This window comes from Netta rufina, assembly GCF_964035555.1.
Source record: "Netta rufina genome assembly, chromosome: 8".
NCBI lineage: Eukaryota > Metazoa > Chordata > Aves > Anseriformes > Anatidae > Netta > Netta rufina.
This window is the reverse complement of record NC_140131.1, coordinates 38,917-59,116: the sequence shown is the minus strand read 5'-3', so window position 1 is coordinate 59,116 and position 20,200 is coordinate 38,917. Positions and strand designations below refer to the sequence as shown.

At 40.3% G+C, this 20,200-nt stretch overlaps 1 protein-coding gene across 1 annotated transcript; it reads left to right on the top strand.

Annotated features, from left to right (window-relative positions):
- The first annotated feature begins 8,564 nt into the window (after positions 1–8,564).
- On the top strand, positions 8,565–20,200 carry RABGGTB (Rab geranylgeranyltransferase subunit beta). The gene is made up of 9 exons (XM_084290782.1): positions 8,565–8,578; positions 9,202–9,309; positions 10,343–10,540; positions 13,188–13,293; positions 14,611–14,663; positions 14,782–14,892; positions 15,246–15,371; positions 16,132–16,281; positions 18,787–20,200. Exons 1-9 carry the CDS (start codon positions 8,576–8,578, stop codon positions 18,925–18,927), a joined length of 996 nt encoding a protein of 331 aa, XP_084146908.1. The 5' UTR covers positions 8,565–8,575; the 3' UTR covers positions 18,928–20,200.

The window sequence follows — 20,200 nt, the reverse complement described above, 5'->3', positions numbered from 1 at the left end:
TCCTCAATTACCCTTAAAGTACAGGGAAAAAATCCACTGATATTGGAATGAAAAATCAGTAGTCTGTGCACTAAGTTGACACTACTGACACGACTCCATCCAGTAAAGACCTGGAATTGTGCCAGGATAAATGCTATGCAACATTGCAACCACCCCCTGTTTCATTAGTTGATATCCATGAAAACAAACAAACAAACAAACAAACAAACAAAACACTCTTACACGGCTTGCTTCCTACTGAAGTGATTTTACTGTAATAAGTACCAATTCAAAAGTTGTAACTGTCAGTAACAAGACAAGACGTCAAGAATCAAACATACCAAGACAATAACAGTGCTAAAAATATTTGGGTCACCTTACTTTGAGCTGTTTTGCAAAATAAAGCATTATCCAAAATACAGCTCCCAGAGAAGTGTCTTATATTAGAGTAATTAAATTTATATATATATATTCCAAACAAGGTCATTCACAGAGACATCAAAGAAGCTACTTCTCTCTTGAAAGCATTATTTTAATAAAACCCTAGGTAACATTGATTTATTGCAGTGAAGCAATAATGTTCAAAAGACTGTATTTTATACATTGCAGTTAATTTACAAAATCAGTGCTTTTGTTTCAACATACAGCCAGAACTGACAGCATTCATAAACACATTTTACATGGCTATCAACATGATATACACATCACTACCACATCTCAAATGTGTTAAAGTTCATGTTTGTACTAAACTCAAGTTTTAAAAGCCTAGCTAAGCCAGTAGACTTTGTTCTTCTTTAATAAGGAGTCGGTAAGTTATTGGAATGAGACCAGTCCCAGGTACATGCTGTGGTTTGTGCACAGAACTGAAAATTGTGACAGACAGGAGCTGAGGCTGAGCAAAACCCATGCCCCAGTCCCAGTCATGCCCAAGTGTCTGGTACATATCTAAAATATAAAGTTATGGGTCCCTGAGGGGCAAAAATACTATAAATCGGCCACAAGGACTTTTCTGGTAACAGGGCTAAGATGTAGGTGGCTGGAAACAGCCCAGGAGACTCGGTATACAGAGAGCAAATGGGCTCTCTCTCGCCATCAGGCCACCGCACTTCGCAGGCGTTGGAAGGCGATGGAACACGCCATACCGTAGGTAAACGCCACAGCTGGCAGGAGGGCCTCAGCGACCACGGCCGGGCGCGTACAAACCGCTGCGCCCTCGCCTCCCTCTCCCCGCCGACCTCCGCCGCGGCCCGGACCGCCAACAGCCTGCAAGCCCCCACCCGACGCTCCAGGCGGGGACACTGCGGGCTTGCCGAGGGGAGCACCGCGGCGAGGCGGCCCCGGCCCCGGCTCCGGCCCCGAGCCCGCGGACCTTCCGCACCCGGGTCTCGGCCGGCGCGGCGCTGGCACCCGCTCTCCGAGAGTCCCGCCCCGCCAGGCATCGCCGGGAGCTTCCCCGGCCGCTCGGCCACTCTTCCCGGGATGCCGGCGTTCAGAGCCGCTCGGGAGAGCGGTCGGTCTGGGCCGGGCCGGGCCGGGCGGCCACGGGATGCGGGTCCCAGGGAGGGCGAGACGGGACCGGGCGCTGCTGGCTGGGAAGGGCCGCACGCCGCGGCGGCGCTGGAGGGCGAGGGGCCGTGGGACAGGAGCGCCTTCGGCGGGGCCAAGGGCAGAGCCACGCTCCCTCCTCGACCGTCTCGCTGCCGGCCGTCACTGCCCACTCCTGGCCGTGAGGAAATCCGCGCTCAGTTCTGTTTTTCCTGCCTCTGCATTTTGATCCATCTGTTTACAGCCTTCATGGTCTCCCATGCTTTATTCTTTAGCTGAGTTGTTGCACAGCCCTGAGACTCTCCGTGCACCAAAAGGCATGCTGTGAAGTGTTTAGAAAAATATGTGTAGGTCTGGTACCCTCTGCTTCCCACTTACATGGCGGAGACAGCTTCAAATTGTCAGGGTTTACAGTTAGAACATTTTATACAATGCATTTCTTTAAACGTGCTTAGCTGTTCTACCTATGCTATTCTTTTATATGTGCGGTATATAAAAGTTGCTTTTCTGAAGTACTGACATTCCCCTATAGAGTAAAAATACTGCTTATACAGAGAAGTTACTGAACCACCAGTAACCTCCTAGTTTCAAACTAGAAAGTAAAAATGATTCAAAACTCAGGTAGTACCTTGTTTAGTTTCTACGCTGGCCTTTTTTTCTGGTTTCCTCATTTCCAGAGTCATTTGTGAATTAGGTAAAAGTTGAAGGGTCCTCACCCAGAGCTCACCATCAACAAGTGTGGCCTAGCCCCAGGGTGACACAGCCTAAATGTCAAAAGTGTTTCCATGACAGTGTCATTTATGGAATAAAGCTCCATCTCAAGACAGTTGAGTGTTTCACAGATCAAACAAAATGCTTTAGGAAGGGGAAGCCCACAGACAGTTAATGCGTACCATAGGAGATTGGTATTTCAAGTCCAGCTTCCTGACATATTACCCCAGCAACAAACTGTTTTTGACAACTCTTATTTTTTTTGTCCTGAGTTATGTGATGGAGAATCAAGGTTAGTGACCTTACTTTATTGTCCTATCTTTTTCTGTGATGTACAGCTTTGTGAACAACTTCAGTAGTTCTTTTGACATTAAGGTAATAAAGATTGCTTCACTTGCATGTATGACATGCAAGTGATTGCTTCACTTGCATGTTCTGTCATGCCCTTTTTCCGGACAGGAGGTTATTCCAGTGGTGATCTTGTCACTTTAATGGTCACATTTCTGATTGTGACAGAGCTTATGTACTAAACCAAGGAAATGCTGTGGTAGTTGCATTTGAGTGTCACTAGTAAACTTGTCATTGAATCTAAATGTCCCACTGAGTCAAACAATGGGAAAGTTGACAGAATAATAGATCGTCACCCAAATCTTACATGTTAAAAACTGATCCTTTGTCACTTGGTCACTTGTGCCACTCCAAGTATGAGTCCCACCTGTCCAATTCATATTTCTATTTGTGGGGGGAGTGATGATTTTTTTCAGAGTAACCTTCAGTGTTAACCTTGCATACGACTCTGGCAGGAAAAAACAACAGATGTATGTTCTCTATTGTAAAGTTGACAGCATCTTTCACATAGACATATCACCTTTAGCACTATTTTGAAATCAGTACTTTTTCTAGTTTAGACAAAAATATCTGATGACAAAGCTATGTTTGACTGTATCAAGGGCTGTTCCTTAAAAAAAAAAAAGAAAAAAAAAAGTGAATACAATTATCTGTCTGTTTTTTTTCAACATCATCTTGTCTTTTTCTATATAAGGTATAAAATTCTGAAGCAACAAGGTCTTTCTTGTTTCTTGTTTTGTCGTCTTCCGTGTAACAGTGATAGTAGTGACACAACTCGAGTAAAGCAAGATACCATTTTTCAATGGCTGTGGTTCATGAAAACTCCAAATGAATAATGTGTTGCCTACTGGAAAACGCAGTCCTGAACTATTAACAAAATCACTTAGCAGTTTAGCGTTCAGTTATGTCATAGCTTCTCCTTCTATGCCTAGCAGTGGTCTTCCTGCATTTCTTCTTTTAACTTTACAGATGTTTTTAGGATTTTCTGAAAATCCTTTTTTTCCCTATGTTGAGATGCATTATAGCCTCTTGACTTTGTAACCAACTTGAATTTTTTGTTTGTTTGTTTGTTTGTTTGTTTTTTGGTCCCGGAAGTGGTGGTTTGGATTGCCCTGGAATTGCCCTGGAAGGAACTGAGGCTTTTCTCTTTTCTCATCGTCTGGCAACTGGCAAAATTAAAGATAATATGGAATTTTGACCGTTTTTTTTTTTTTTTTTTTTTTTTTTTTAATTTAATAGAACTTACAAGCAGAAAGAGTTTCAAGCTGCTGCTCATAATAAAATTGTTGTGGAGGACACTATTCCTGTTGCTGCACAATGCGACAAAACTGGAGAGATGAATCTATCATACAGTACAGGGAAAATACATTTTTATCTTAATCTGAATAAAATTTAAAATGTTAACTGTGCTGAACTGGAAGGTAATTTTTCCTACTTCAGTATCCTCTCCCACTCATAAAATGGGCTTGTGAACTTGGTCTTATGAATTCATACACACCAGAAATCTGTGGTAAGTAAACATTCTCTTTAATCTGTAAAATAAAACAAACAAAAGGCATTAGATAAGATTTACATGGGTAATTACGGATTCTACATAAAATGGTTGCATACTAACAATCCAAATTTAATCATTAGGAAAGTTAACACGTACAAATGTTAGTAGGTGTGGATGTAATCAGGATGATTGCTAAATCATTGTGATTTACCAATTTATAAGCAGATTTTCTACCATGATTACAGCTGCCTAATGTTCCCGTCATGTGCTGCGTCAACTGATTAGGCAGAGAAATTGCAGGTCATATTTTGATCTAGTCTCTGACACAGACTGGAGCAATTTAAGAGTTTATTCAAGGACAGTTTTCCTGTTTAGATTAGGCACACTACAGCAGTACTTTGGCAGTGCTTAAATGTATGAGTAACCATGAAAAAATGTTAAATGATTCTCTATTTTGCATTTATATTATCTGAAAAAGAAAATGGGGAACTGTCTGTAGGAGTCTTTTTTTCAAGACTCATCAGAGTCTTTTATCTTCTATGAAAAATTAAATTAACAAGGTTAAGGAGCAAAGAGACAAAAGGAGCAATTGTGAAGATCACATTTATTCAGCCACAAATTCTAGGGAAACTTAAGGGTGAAATAGCTGGACTACTGCAGTGCAGAATCATTTGGTTATTAAATGAAAACTTACAAGGGGCAAGTTGGACACCATTGCTTTAAAGGGCCTCCAAGAGAGATCTGGAAAAAATATGTACTAGTAAGCCTGATAAACCACACAAATTAAGTGCAAGTATGAAGCACAGAAATATTGGACACAGATAAATGTGATGTGGATGTGCTAGAGAAGGGTTTCTGTCAAAGGAAGTCATACCTCATAAAATAATTGGAGTTTGCTGAGGCAGCGAATGAATGTGTGAACAAGGGATGCTTGGTTGATAGAAAATGCTTGAACTTCCAAAGTGAATTTGAAAAATCATCAGGTTTTGTAGGGAAAAGTGAGCAGCATGGCTTTTCTTTTTGGTCTTTGCTATTTGGAATATCTACAAATAATCTGGAAAAGGAGGTCAACAGTGAAGTGATAGTATTTACTGATAATACAAAGTTATTCAGTGTAGGAAAAATGAGGCTGGTGCAAAGAACTGCAGAAGGAGACTTTGTAACTATTTCTTCCAAAGGACTCTTACGAAAATTCTTACAAGTAGTCAAAAAAATTAAAGTGGTACATTTTTACCATTTTGTGCAACTTGTCCCATATTAATCTCACAGTAGCTGTGGAACTGTGGAATCTTGAAATTATCTGTTACTATTGTCAGAAAACTTTATTTAAAAAGTTTGCATGCGAATGTCTTATTAAACAAAGAGCACAATCAAAAGGTTATGGGGAAATGTGTTTTTCATAATTTCTGAGTAAATCACTGATATGTTTCACTTTAAACCCATTTTAGTAAATGAAATATTCCCACTGTAGGTGGTCTTGGCTGTAGCAGATTTGAAGTGTGCCTTATTATGGGAAGAGTTAGCTTATGGATGAACAAGAGTTCAAACTGCTATTGAAGCAAATTCCCTAGGAGAAAGTTCAACTTTTTCTCACCTCCTTTAAGCTACAGTCTGTGCACTTAAAAAAAGATGAATTAATGGTCTACATATTTTATTTCAGCAAATACAAGTAATCACTGCAGGAAATGAGCAGCAGCAGAAAAAACACTTACGAAGAATGACAGAGGAACCAATAACGCATGCAAGTATAACTGCTACGTTGTAGAATGTTCCTAAACACATGTTTCTAAATGTTTCTTTCCTAAACACATGTTTCTAAATGTTCCTTGGTGTTTATGACACCAAGTTAGGTGCGTGTGTCGATCTGCTCGAGGGTAGGAAAGCTCTGCAGGAGGATCTGGATAGGCTGCACCGATGGGCTGAGGTCAACTGCATGAAGTTCAACAAGGCCAAGTGCCGGGTCCTCCACCTGGGGTGCAATAACCCCAAGCAGAGCTACAGGCTGGGAGATGAGTGGTTGGAGAGCTGCCAGGCAGAGAAGGACCTGGGAGTGATGGTTGATAGTCGGCTGAATATGAGCCAGCAGTGTGCTCAGGTGGCCAAGAAGGCCAACAGCATCCTGGCTTGCGTAAGAAACAGTGTGACCAGCAGGGCTAGGGAGGTGATCGTCCCCCTGTACTCGGCTCTGGTGAGGCCGCACCTCGAGTGCTGTGTTCAGTTTTGGGCCCCTCGCTACAAGAAGGACATGGAGGTGCTAGAGAGTCCAGAGAAGGGTGACAAAGCTGGTGAGGGGCCTGGAGAACAAGTCCTACGAGGAGCGGCTGAGGGAGCTGGGCTTGTTCAGCCTGGAGAAGAGGAGGCTCAGGGGCGACCTTATCGCTCTCTACAGGTACCTTAAAGGAGGCTGTAGCAAGGTGGGGGTTGGTCTGTTCTCCCACGTGCCTGGTGACAGGACGAGGGGGAATGGGCTCAAGTTGCGCCAGGGGAGTTTTAGGTTGGATCTTAGGAAGAACTTCTTTACCGAAAGGGTTGTTAGACATTGGAATGGGCTGCCCAGGGAAGTGGTGGAGTCACCATCCCTGGAAGTCTTCAAAAGACGTTTAGATGTAGAGCTTAGGGATATGGTTTAGTGGGGATTGTTAGCATTAGGTCAGAGGTTGGACTTGATGATCTTGAGGTCTCTTCCAACCTAGTAATTCTGTGATTCTGTCTAAACGTTTTTTTTTTTTTTTTTTTTTTTTTTTTTTAATGTCTACTCACAGCTTAGCCCATTTTGGTTTGTAAAGAAACAGTAACATCTGTAGAAAGTCAAGGAATATTTAATCAGACACATTCAGTAAGGAAATAGTAAATAGTACCTGGAAAACCATCCTAATTCACTCACCAAAAATTAATACTTTTTATTTCCCTTTCAAGTGGAGATGTAGGAGTTTAAGAGAAATACAAGGTTTGTATAAGCAGAATTTCAACTCAAATGGGAATTAAACTGTATTTGTAAATGTTACAGAAGAAAACATTATTAAACAGTGAGGGTGGTTAAACACTGGCAGAAAGTTGCGCAGAAGTGTTGTGGAATCTCCACCTGCGGAAATACTCAAAACTCAACTGGACGTGGTCCTGCTCTAGGTGACCCTGCTTAAGCAAGCATAAGGGCTGCACTAGATGATCTCCAGAAGTGCCTTGAAACCCCAACAGTTCTGTCAATTCATTTGCAATTTCTCACCAAAATGTTCTTGCTTCAGTGTGGTCTTTCATCCGTTACCTGAATTTAGTGCTACACGATACAATTGTTGTCCACAGGTATGAGTTTTGCATTGCTTATTTCTCAGGTAGGCTTCCTGGGAAATTAATTCCTTAAATAATTTTTAAGCATTATAAATCAGCATCCTATTTACCACAGGAAGATTAACAATGTAGCATCCTGGTTAAGCATTATACATAATTTTTCTTGGATGGTCTCAAAATGCTGTTGCAGCCCGATATGGTTTTGTCTCCCACACGTGCCTTCAAATCAAACATAGAATGGCTCAGGTGGGAAGGAACCTTAAAGATCATGTAATTCCAACCCCCCTGCCATAGGAAGGGATGCCACCTAGTAGATCAGGTTGCTCAGGGCCTCATCCAATTTGGTCTTGAACACCTCCAGGGATGGGGTATCCACAACCTCTCTGGGCAACCTGTGCCAGTGCCTCACCACCCTCTAAGGGAAGAATTTCCTCTTAACCTGTAATCTAAATCTAATCTAAATCAACATAAGAGTAGAGGGGACAATCACCTCCCTCAGACTGCTGCCCACTCCTCTTTTGGTGCAGTTGTAATTAACAGCATGGTCATATCAGTTTTAATTATGAAGCAAAGGTTTGTTTGTTCGTTTGTTTTTTGAATGAATGAACGTTTCCTATACCTGTCCTGTGGTAACCCAATTCTCGCATTTGCTTTTCCGTAGAACCGAGGTGCCAGACGGAAACCGAAGTTATTTCTAAACACTTGCTGTGTTTACCTCGACGCAAGAAAGTGCGCGGTTGGAATTACCACGCTGCAGATTTACGCCCAGCGTTGACTTCAAGATAACCTTTGGCTGCAGCGAGCCCGAACGCCACCGCTCAGACGCCAAATCCGGCTGCCTCAGCCGACCGTAGCGAGAGCCGGCCTCGGCACCGGCCTCGGCACCGGCACCAGGCAACCGCCCCACCCCACCCCGCCCCGCCCCGCCCGCGGGTCCTCGCCGCGGCCCTGCCCGCCCACCGCGGGGACTGGAACGGCCGCCGCCCCGCCGGGAGCGGCCGCGCTAGGCTCGGGCAGCTGAGGGTCTCCGCGCGCCCGGCCCCAAAGCGGCGGCGCCCTGCCGTACCCCTGGCGCGGCCTCGGCCCGGGCGCGCGGGGCCGTTGGCGCGCGGCCCGGGCGGCAGCTCGCGGGCAGCTACAGGGGGGCCTCGCCGGGCCATACTTGATGCCCCGCCCCGCAGTGCAGCGCCCTTTCCGGCGCGGACAGCGAGCATGGTGGGTGTCGGGCGCGGCGCGGCGGCGAGCGAGCCCGCGTCGAGGGTGGTGGCGCCCTTGGGGTGGCGCGCGCGGCTTTCTGGCAGCGCCTCTGCTCGGCATTACCGCGGGGCCGGCGCGGGCGAGCGGCCTTGCGGGCCTCGGGGCCGGCGCCGTTGGCGCTCACCGCTCCGAGTCCGGGGGTGTCGCGGGCCGGGAGCGCGCCTGGCGCCCGCCCGAGGCGGGCCCGGTGATGGCCCGGCGCCGAGCGCGGCAGGGCTGCCCCGAGCGGCGGCCCGGCGCTGAGGGCTCTCGGAGCCTGCGTCGGGCCTGGGAATCGCCTTAGGGGCGCGGCGCCCTTCCGGCGCGTGGTGAAGGGCTCGTTTTGCGCGTTGAGTTTATCGCTGGTAAACTAACGGCTTTTCTTAGCGTTATTTAAAAAAACCTGTTAGCCCCCTTCCTCTAGGAAGGATTTAGCTGGATGGAGAAGTGACAGTAGTGAGATGGGATCAACCCCATGCTCAAAGTACACCAGGAAGTATTTCTTTCTGCTACCAATTGACTAAGCTATACCTAAACGTCAAGAGATGCTATAATGTCTTGAACTGGCCATACAACTGACCCTTTGTTGGTACTTTCTAAAGGGGACACCGCAGAAGGATGTTGTAATAAAACCTGATGCCCCGAGCACATTACTTTGGGAGAAACATGCAGACTACATAGCTTCGTATGGGACAAAGAAAGATGATTATGTAGGTACCAATTTGTTTTAGCACAGTTGTGGTTTTATTAACAGTAGTAATCACCCTTATTTACTCGTTTTGAGTATGGATTAAATGTGTATTCACGTGCCAATTGTTTATTGCCCTGCGATCCAAAGTGTAAGAGGAAAAACACTTTATTGATTTTCCCAGGTCTGTGATGAGTTTTGGCATGTATTATCTGAGCATAAATGTGAAGATTATTGATTTAGCTCTAGAATTACTCTGAGACCTTGGAAGTGTACTACTTGTTGCTCCTTTTTCCTTTAGAATGCACAAGGAGTATATGTATATTTGCATGTGTCTGCTTCGTAGGACAGTGTACTGAGTCTTAGTACAACACGGCTTTGTGCTGACTGGGCTTGATGAACACTTCAACTAGCATCACTTCTGTAGGTGTCAGTCATTGGATGCAACCCACGGGAATTGGATTCCATTTGGTGAAAAATGTCAATAACTGCATATGTTTGGGAGAAAGAAAAATTACAACTATCTTTATTGTCCACAGAATACCTTAATGTCGTTCCTGTAGTTATACATGCCACCTAAAAAAAACTGCACGAAAAAAGTAATGCTGACAGGTAGTATAGGTGATGTAACCAATGTTTAGGTAAAAAGTCAATTTCTAGTGAAGGTTCAGGTAGTGGCACTTGTCAGGGAGTTTCATTAAATGATAGATTTATTATTTTTGAGACTTGTTGGGTGGTGACTTGAGTGGTAGCATGGATGCCAAGAGAATAATGCATGATCTGAAGTGAACTGGTGGCTTACTACTTGGATGTGTTTTAACTTGGCATTTAGCTTGATGGCCATAAACTAGAAAATCTAGGGAAGGAGGAGAATGAAGTATATGCACAAACATACCTAATATATGGAGTATGGGGGCTTGCTACATACGAAGTTTTTTATGGGATGGAAAATATTTAGCCTATTATAAACTGTAAATGTTAAATGTACTTTCATTTCATTTCCTATTTTGATGATGTACTTATCTGATTAAGAACTAAAATAAAGCACTTCTTAGGAGTACTGTATGTCGGAGTATTTGAGGATGAGTGGTGTTTACTGGGGGCTGACAGCCATGGATCTCATGGGACAGCTGCACCGAATGAACAAAGAAGAAATTCTGGATTTCATCAAATCTTGTCAACATGAATGTGGTGGAATAAGCGCCAGCATAGGTCACGATCCTCATCTTCTGTATACCCTGAGTGCTGTCCAGGTAAAAGTAACAGGGTAACTGTAGAAACAACTATTTGTAATTAATAATTTTAATGATGGCAGATTTAGGAGCCAGGTGCTATTTGATATTAATGGCAAAAACTATTTCAGTACCTTATTTTAAAAAAGTATAATGAACAAAATTTTAGGATTTAGCTGTGTCACTTCTTTAAAAATTGTCAGATTTGATGAAGTTGTGATGGTAATGTTCATTTACTGGTGACTTTGCATTCTTGAAAAATTTTGTAACAGTCATCTTGAAATATTTCTTAGCTATAAGTTTTAATTAATTTTGGATTTTATAAGCTCTCAATAGAGTATATTGAGGTGTGAAAGATGTGTATGGCCAGAGTAATTATTTATATATATATATACATGCTCAAAAGTGTCTCTTACTGTTGCGTGTATACATACATATACATGTATAATACGTACAGTTGCTACATATTACAACATAATTAGGTAATATTACACAAATGTGTTTTACATAAAGGTGTATAACTAGCGTGTTTACATTTTAGTACTATGCAAATGACATGTTATAGTAGCTAGTTCTCCCTGTGTTCTTCAAATCTGCTTTTTTTCTGTATAGCTAAAATGTCATAGCAGTCCGCTACACGTTGTATTTGATGCGTGCCCCTTCCTTGAGGAAAAAAAATATTGTCAATCTTTTTTCACCATAGCAGTCTCCATTGTAGATTTAATTTCTCACCATCTAGTCTTTTTTCCTTCTTATGTAAGCTGCAGCGGAAATAGTATGTAGAGATGCAAACGCTTGTAAACAATTGCTGGTTTGCTTGTGCAGTATACCTCTAGTCTAGTCTCAGTGAAGAGATATTTATATAGTGTTACAAGTAAGTTAACACTATTTACCTGGTTTACATTATTAAAACATCCTGTTTTAAGAAGAAAATGTTTTGGGTTCTATGGTGTTTGATTTGAAACCCATAGGTAGGACAGAAAAACGTGTTCTTGGGTCAGTGATGATTGTTGGCATGTATTATCTGATCTAAAGTTGATGTTTATCACCACTTTAGCTCTAGAATTACTCTGAGACCCAGGAAACTAGAGTTTCTTTAGGCTACGGCCTTTGAGCTTTTCCAAACTCTCCGATCAAATTCCTTTCACAAAGCCTAATAAGATAAGGCTAATAGGGCTGCTACTAAGATGGTGAAGGGCCTGGAGGGGAAGATCTATGAGGAGTGGCTGAGGTCACTTGGCCTGTTCCTCCTGGAAAAGAGGAGGCTGAGGGGAGACCTCATTGAGGTCTACAGCTTCCTCACGAGGGGGAGTGGAGGGGCAGGTGCTAATCTATTCTCTAGTCACCAGTGATAGGACCCAAGGGAATGGTGTCAAGCTGTGACAGAGGAGTTTCAGGCTGGGTATCAGGAAGAGGCTCTTCACTGAGGGTTGTCGTACACTGGAACAGCCTACCAAGGGATGTAGTCATGGCACCAAGCCTGTCGGAGTTTAAGAAGTGTTTGTACTGTGCTCAGTCATATGGTCTGAATTTTTGGGTAGACCTGTGTGGTGCCAGGAGTTGGACTTGATGATCCTTACGGGTCCCTTCCAACTCAGGATATTTTACGGTTCTGTGAAGATATATGGAGAAGGGGGTACATTTTGAGGTTGTTTATGTTTGTGTTAGAGAAGTATAGTTCTTAGATTAATACCTGATATTACTAGGAGGTATTTTGATAATAATGCACCTCTTGACATGAAGAGTTGAAAATTACAAATGCCTGGTTTGAAATTTTTACGCATAACCAGCATGTTGCAATGAGCATGCATATTCTCAGTTCATAAACACCGTTTAGTGCTATCTATACATCCAGAATATTTAAAGGGTCACACCATGTCTTCCTTTGATCACAATGAGTGGTAATGTGTTCAGATTTCGTTTTCAGGGAGCATGCTAGGGTATTAGATTTTCTGATGGAGTTACATAGTGTTTTGTGTTTTTTCTGCTCAAAATGGTGTGGTTTACTGGCTCAAATCAATGCTAGCGCAGAGATCTTTGTATTTCCTAGTATGAACTTTATTTTTCCTCCAGAATATATTAATTGTGCAGTTTGTCTCTTCATATTGTTCATATTTTTTATTGATTTGTTACAATTTGCTATTACATTTAAAATTTGAATGTAGGACTTTTTTTTTTTAAAAAAAAAAAAAAGACAACAAAACCAAGCTAACTATTAGAAATTAATCTCTGCTAGCAGGCTTTGGCTGTAAGTGATATTACTGGCTGTTTAAATTGCATATGTATGAATAGCAGCGTTGCACAAACTGCATGCTTAGAAGTCTAAGGTGTTATCCCATCACACATTTCACCTATAATCAAATAAATCTGTTGTCTTACATAACGCTAACAAAAACAAATAAACCTGGTTATGCTTCAAAAGGGTGAGCTGGAAGCTAGAAAGTTACAAAGCATGGAGTTCAGCTTGAATTGTCTATATTTTAATTTCAGAAGTTTTTTGCTAGTGATAGATGAACTGCAGAGCATCAAATCTAATTTTAATAAATCTTAGCAAATATTATTTATAATCAGTTAGTTTAAGTCTGTTACAAGTCCAGAAACTGTTTTTAATAAACACGTTCGACAAACCTTTGCTTCTCTTTGATTTTTACTGTGGCTTTCTTTCCAGATTCTTATCTTATATGATAGTCTCCATGTCGTTGATGTAAATAAAATTGTTGAATATATACAGAACCTGCAAAAAGAAGATGGATCATTTGCTGGAGATAAATGGGGTAATTTTTAGATCTTTAAAATTAAGCAGCTAGGTTGACATGTGTAAGTCTATGAACTTAAGTGATCTTGGATGATGTTTTTGCTTGAACACTTATTTCCTGAGTTATGAAAGAGGAGGTTTTGTGAAGAATGAAGTCTTGTTTTATTCATTTCTGAAGGATTCTACACTTGAGTTTCATTCATATTAAAAAATATATATATATATTTTTTTTTTCCAGCTGTTAAAGTAGAAAACATTTGGGCACTTCTAACTGACAGTACTTTCATACATCGGATACACCGTTCCCTAAGGAATATTTTATGCCTGCTATTTCATAACTCACTTATGACCTTTATCTGTCGTACATTTTTCACCACATAAGAATGATGAAAAAAGCCTCCTTTTCTTGTTTCTGCACATAAGTTACTTATGAACAAAGCTGGTAACTTTTAAGCTGTAGCATAATCATTTAATTGCTTTAAAAATACTTATTCCTGTGGAAAGCTTAAGTTGTAATAATAGGTTGCATATCATTTGTTACTGTTCTAGTAAAATTCATCAGCTAATATCACAGTAGTATATCTGTGCTACTGTAAACTTAGCTGTTAGGCTCTGTGTTAAAACCTATTGTAGTTTGCTGCCTCCTTCTGGTTAAAGTACTGAATCAAATTTGTGGAATGCACAGTGGGTTTGTTCAGAAAATGCAGTTACAACTGAAGAAGTGTGATACCTGATGTAGTACAGAACAGTGTGGATTCATTTTACTAGTTTGTAGATTTAAGAAACTCCCGTACCAGTTTGACAACAACAAAAAGGGCATTTGTTAAACGTTTGTGCCTGGATTACGTTTTAAGTAGTGACTTAAAATACTAATTTTCCACTGTGTGTTTTAGGAGAGATATATTATTACAGACTTTCTCAGCAATAGGTGTGACTTTTTGGTTTTACTTCCAGGTGTAAGTATGTTAAAGAAAATTTGAAGTTCTAGTCACTTTTGATCTAATAACAAAAATGATGCCTACATAAGGATCAGAGAGCATGAAATGTAGAAGGCAAATCAAGAGTTGTCTTTTTTCTTTTTGAGTTCATTGCTCTGCCATTATCCAGTAGGGCAACAGAGAATTTGTTTGCTGTTCTGTGCAGTGAACAGATCATTTGACTTGTAACATGCACTTTGTAAATTGAGGAAATAATCAAGGGTTGTAAAAGGAAAGAGTATGGGGACATTTTGGTCGATCTGTGTTGCTGTTTGCATATTTGTTCCATATTTTCCATGGTGATTTTAAAAGTACTGTTGTTAGTCATAAAAATGTCATTCTGAACTTCTGTATTTTAGGAGAAATAGATACAAGGTTCTCCTTCTGTGCTGCAGCAACTCTTGCACTTCTGGTAAGTCCTAAATCATCACATGAACAAGTACAATGTTTTATTATTGGTGTATAGCTGAAGTTTCTGTTGATCAGCCTGGCTGAACATACAATGTATTAGTCGGCTTTGTGACTTGCAGGGAAAACTGGATACTATTGACGTGGGGAAAGCAGTAGAATTTGTTTTGTCCTGTATGAACTTTGATGGAGGATTTGGCTGTAGACCGGGTTCTGAGTCACATGCGGGACAGGTAAGTTTTATTTTACATGGAAGTGTTTTAAATTAGTGAGCATCACGTAGTACCTGTAAGTGCTTGGTTTTTGACATCTATCATTTTTTACTGATGTCAATTGATGAACCTGTATTGTTTCTCAAGTGTTCATTTCTAGTCCCTTAGTTAAATTAAATGAACAAATAGGTAGATATGAGAAGCTAGGTTTACTTTAATGGAAAAGTAGAACTTTTCTAAAAAGTGAAATGTGCTTATTTTATGTCATGTTTGTATCACGTTTTCAGGACTATATTCTTCGAGATCTTCCTGCATTTAGTCTGTTAAAGTGTTCAGTTTTTAAATATACAAAACACTTATGTCTGTAATTTTAGATCTATTGTTGCACAGGATTTCTGGCTATTACGGACCAGTTGCATCAAATAAACGCTGACTTGTTGGGTTGGTGGCTTTGTGAACGTCAGTTACCTTCTGGAGGTCTCAACGGACGACCAGAGAAGGTATTAGGTGGCTTCTTCTGTTTGTTCAAGGCTTAATCGGAACTATTTTTCTAAAGCTGATGGCTTTCTGGGAAATGTCATGACTTTTTATGAAATGTTTTGTAAATTCCTCAAAGGATTTGATTCTCCATTTTGTCAGTAGCGCTTGCGCGCTCCTTTGTTATTTATAGTTCAGGAACGTATGCACTAAAGTATGTCTTGCTGACCACTGCAACCAGTGTCCTATTAAATCAGTGTTTGGGTATTTTATGACACTGGGAGTGATGCGTTCCATAGGATTTGTATAAAAAACAGTGCTTTACTGGATGTTAATCCTGGGTATAATTGTGTTTCCTGTCACAGTAAGAAATTGGTGTAACCTGGAATAATCTCCACTGGCAAAGAGACAACTTCCGCCCCCCCCCCCCCCCCCCCCCCCCCCCCCAAACAAAACAAAACAAAACACAAACAAAAACAAAACACTGGTTGATAGGAAGATTGTTCTTACTTACAAAAAAGATGCTGTAGATTTTTAGCCTTTCCCACACAAGGTGAAGACTGTTCCACACATTCTTGTGCTTTCTTGGAAAGGCAAAGAGATTATGTAAAAAGAGACTGCATTGAGTAGCTTGCTTCTTATACACCCAGAGAAATTCTTAAGTCTTGTTTCTATACAATGTTGTTATGATAGCACAGCTAGGAGTTTACAGAATCACAAAAAAAAAAAAGGCAACATCAAGTTTAAAACAAAATTGAATAATACTGTTTCTCTGTTTGTCAGTTACCTGATGTATGCTATTCATGGTGGGTTCTAGCATCTCTGAAGATGATTGGTAGGCTACATTGGATTGACAGAGAGAAACTGCGCAGCTTTATTTTGGCTTGCCAGGATGAGGAGACAGGAGGATTTGCTGACAGACCAGGAGATATGGTAAATAATTCTCAATTAAATAAAGTTTACTTCATAGAATTTTTAAACTTAAAAATCATGTTTCATGTTTGAATGTAACTTGTGATCCAGGTTTGAGCATTTTGCAGAGCTGCAGCAAATGCTGTAGTTGGGAAAGGATAAGGTAGCGTTGCTTTAGAAGGCTTCCATGGGGAATTTTTATATTGCACTTGCTCTGGAGTATCACTCACTGAAGTCAGCTGTGGTTCCCATAGCATATACCACACTGTCTTACAAGACCACTTAGAAGATCTTGCTAAAAATACTGGCTTGAGTTTTTTAAACAATTTGCAGGCATCTAGAGACCACAAGTTGTCTTCAAATCTCGTGGTGCTTTTGCCTGATCCATGTAAGTCAGTGCTCAGAATCCCTAAATGCCACCAAATAAATCTTCTCACTGGCATTGCCCTAAGTGAGGGAGGAAGAAACTTTGATAACATTATGAAGATGCTGCTGGTATGGATTTTTTTCCTTTTCTCTGACCCAGTACTCTCTCCTGAAAGAGCGATTATGTTTTAGCTAGTCTGTTTTCTGTGGTTTCAAGTAATCGAGACTGTATAGGTAAAATGGCAAATAGAGACCATATCTTCAAAGGGTCAAATAAAATTTATTATGAGATTGTAGTGCAACTACTCTAGAACACTTGGCTGCTTATTTGTAAAAGGTTGGGGGAAATCTTAGCTATTTTTATTACAGCTGTCAATGCCTTTCCTCCACAAATGCATTAACATGGTTAATAGTTGATGATCTTAGAGGTCTTTTTCAACCTAAATGATTCTGACTCTGAGAACTGGAGTAGCTTTCTGTTTCTTTGTGAGCTGATACACCCTTCCCACTTGGAGGAGAGAGAAATCTCTTTAACTCTGGTCTGTCATTTGGAAAATATTTTGGTATTGTTAACATTGATAGGTTTTCATATGTCTAAGGAACTTGCAGAAAGACTCTTCAGAATGCTCCAAGAAAAGCTTGGTACTAATCTTAATGCATTTGTGGCTTTGAGATTAAACTTAAGTTATTTCTGATGTGCTAGAAGAACAAATTTGCAGAGTTTTCTGTATCTAGTGCTGTCACGTTTTTTGGATATTATTAGTCTTTTTTATTATTTTTGCCAGTCTTTTTTTTTTTTACCATATCTTGTTGAAATATGGGCACTTCCATAAAAATGTCAATGTGTACAGGTTTTGGCATTGCCCTTGTAGGATTTAATTCCTAACAGATCCTTTTTTTTTTTTTTTTTTTTAAAAAAAAAATCTAGATCGTAGTGTTTAACATTGATTGTATTTCAGATTTTGAACCACTTGTCATCTTAAGTTCCAAGCAACCAGTTCTTGGTAACTTAATTTAGTGGTAGTACTTAACCTGCTGAATTATAATAAGAGCTAGTTATCCTGTTTGTATTTTTGCTTGAAAAAAATGCAGAAAGCTGCGGAGGATGACAGCAGTAGCTATACTTCCTAAGAATAGTCTGTTCATAAATAAGTAGAATTTGTCATTTAATTTGCAAACGTATTGGTTGGAAATAAGTGCCTTTCTAGGCCTGCCCATCTGTACAAGGAAAGTCTCTCACGTGTCCTCAAGTGTACTTGATTATTATTTTGTGTACTTTTTTCTTAACCCTTTCTATAATTTTGGGAAGAAACAAATAAGCATATATGTCTATGTGCTTTGGCCATACCTGTAATGTGGTTGCAAAACTACTGAGGAACAAGGCTTGTTATGCTAGTATAGTTTCAACCTTTTAGGCTGTCATGCAGTTGGGGCTTGTGTATATGAATGTAACATGGTAACTAGCTCAGTTTACTGCAGCATAGAACCTTTGCAAGAAGATCTAGAAGTTCCATTAATACAAACAGAATGTATGGTGCACCATGTATCACAGGTAATTTTGGATTTGATCTCATAGAATGGCCAGTTAACTCCACTGGCAGGATGCTTATGCAATGAGACTGAGTAGTCTGCTGCAGTTAGGTGATGGTGCATGCTTTTGGGGAAACTTCATAAAGTGAAGGAATACTTTGGTGTCAGATTACTGGTGCACTTTTCTTTTTCCTTTGTGTTTTTTCTTTTCCCTTTTATAGCATAGTAGGTTGCTGCTCTCAAGATTTTTACAGCACAGCTCTTTATTCAGAGACCATTAAACAGCATTATACTGTTGCTGAAGACCCAATGGGGAATTTATGGAAGCAATACTTGTAGATGATTGTATTTGCCTATTAAATTTTTTTTGTATTTGCTTCTGCTATCCAGTTGTTAACGGAGACATGTCTGCCTCTCTGGGTAGATCATACTATCTTAACTCTGCATACTGTGGGAGTTGTGCTGTTGTATGTTGGTGGGTAATACAAGTGACAGTTTGCAGCTGTGTAGTGTTGTCTTCCACCATACAGGCTTACAGTTCTCTTGCTAACAAACAGAAGCTTCATCCCATACAAATGAAGAAAATAATGGTCTTTTGGAAATGGACACAAACTTTCTTTCTTCTCCCAGGTGGATCCATTTCATACTTTATTTGGAATTGCTGGACTATCCTTACTAGGAGAAGAACAAATTAAAGCTGTCAATCCTGTATTCTGTATGCCAGAAGATGTCCTACGAAGAATAAATGTACAGCCTGAGCTTGTGAGCTAAGCCTCAGAGACAGAAGGTTGATGATGCTCTGTTGTTTTGGTTTTACTGATTGGAAGTCATCTCTGAAGCTTGTTAGCATATTATTCTTTGAGATGTGTTTACTATAGTAAAGCAGTAGCTTTACTGTTAGCTTTGTCACTTTGTAAACTGTATCAGAACAAGCTTGTTCTAATAACCTGAGTGTAACGTGTTCTTCGGTTGTATATATAGAGGTGTAGAAACGTTTCTAACCTTTATTTAAATATATGGACCTTGGGAGTTTTTATTTGAATAATCAAGTCAAAGCAATAGTTTGGTTTAATTTCTTCTGTTCCTGCAATATCAACCACAGTAGTATCTGTCTTTACATAAGCATATTTTGATGGTGGATCACACAAAGCACTTTAAATGAATATGGGGAAAACCCCTTAAGCCATGTATGTAATGTCACACATGCGTGTATTTAATTCTGCATGTTAATGCTTGCTATCACTTTTATATACTGAGATGCAAGCTTTTACTTCTGATAGTAATTGATACCAGTGAAAACAACAACAAGTTCTATTAAATAAAAACATTTTCAGTTATTGATAGATGAAGTCCCTTTAGGCAAAATTTCACCGATACTTTAAATGGAAGATACCTTGAGTGTACATATAATGAAAATCACTAACATTAATCATTCTAGAGAGTCTTTAGAGGACAGTGACTTGCAGCTGAATATAATGTTGTTCCTAAATTTGTTGCTGTTGGATTGAAATTCTGCTTTTGTAGATTTTGAAACAACACTTCATTATGGTGTAATTGAGAATAAAATTAGCCATGGGAAATATTTCTCTGAAGGATGAAGTCCTTTTTGTCTTTGCAGAAACCTGTTACTTTACATCTACCATGCATTGGCTGAGACCGAATGGTATTCTGGTACACAGTAAAAGGTAGTTCTGTAGAAGTCTTTGATAGTCTCTGTCTATACATGTATGCTTAAGGGAGGTCTAAAGCTGGTTCAACAGTTTTAAAACCAAGTGATTAGTTTTATCTAGCCTATTCACGTCAGTAGAGAGTAAGAACAGAAATAGACACTAACTTTTTGGTAGACCTCTATTTGTACAGCAATTCAAAGAGAATGAGTTCACATATGAAGAGGATGTTCACATATGTTTTTTTTCTAAACCTTTATTTCTCCAAAATCTTTTAGATGAGGTTTAAAAACAAAACAGAAGCACTTTACTTTTAGCCGTCCAGTTTCCTGATGAATTATTTGGTCAAAGGCTGGAATTTTTTTCAGACTTTGGGG

Bases quoted from the DNA above. Each gene is read 5' to 3' on its own strand.
- RABGGTB (XM_084290782.1), top strand. The intron at 10,541-13,187 runs GTAAAAGTAACA...CTTTCTTTCCAG, and splicing joins ATACCCTGAGTGCTGTCCAG to ATTCTTATCTTATATGATAG. The intron at 16,282-18,786 runs GTAAATAATTCT...TTCTTCTCCCAG, and splicing joins CTGACAGACCAGGAGATATG to GTGGATCCATTTCATACTTT.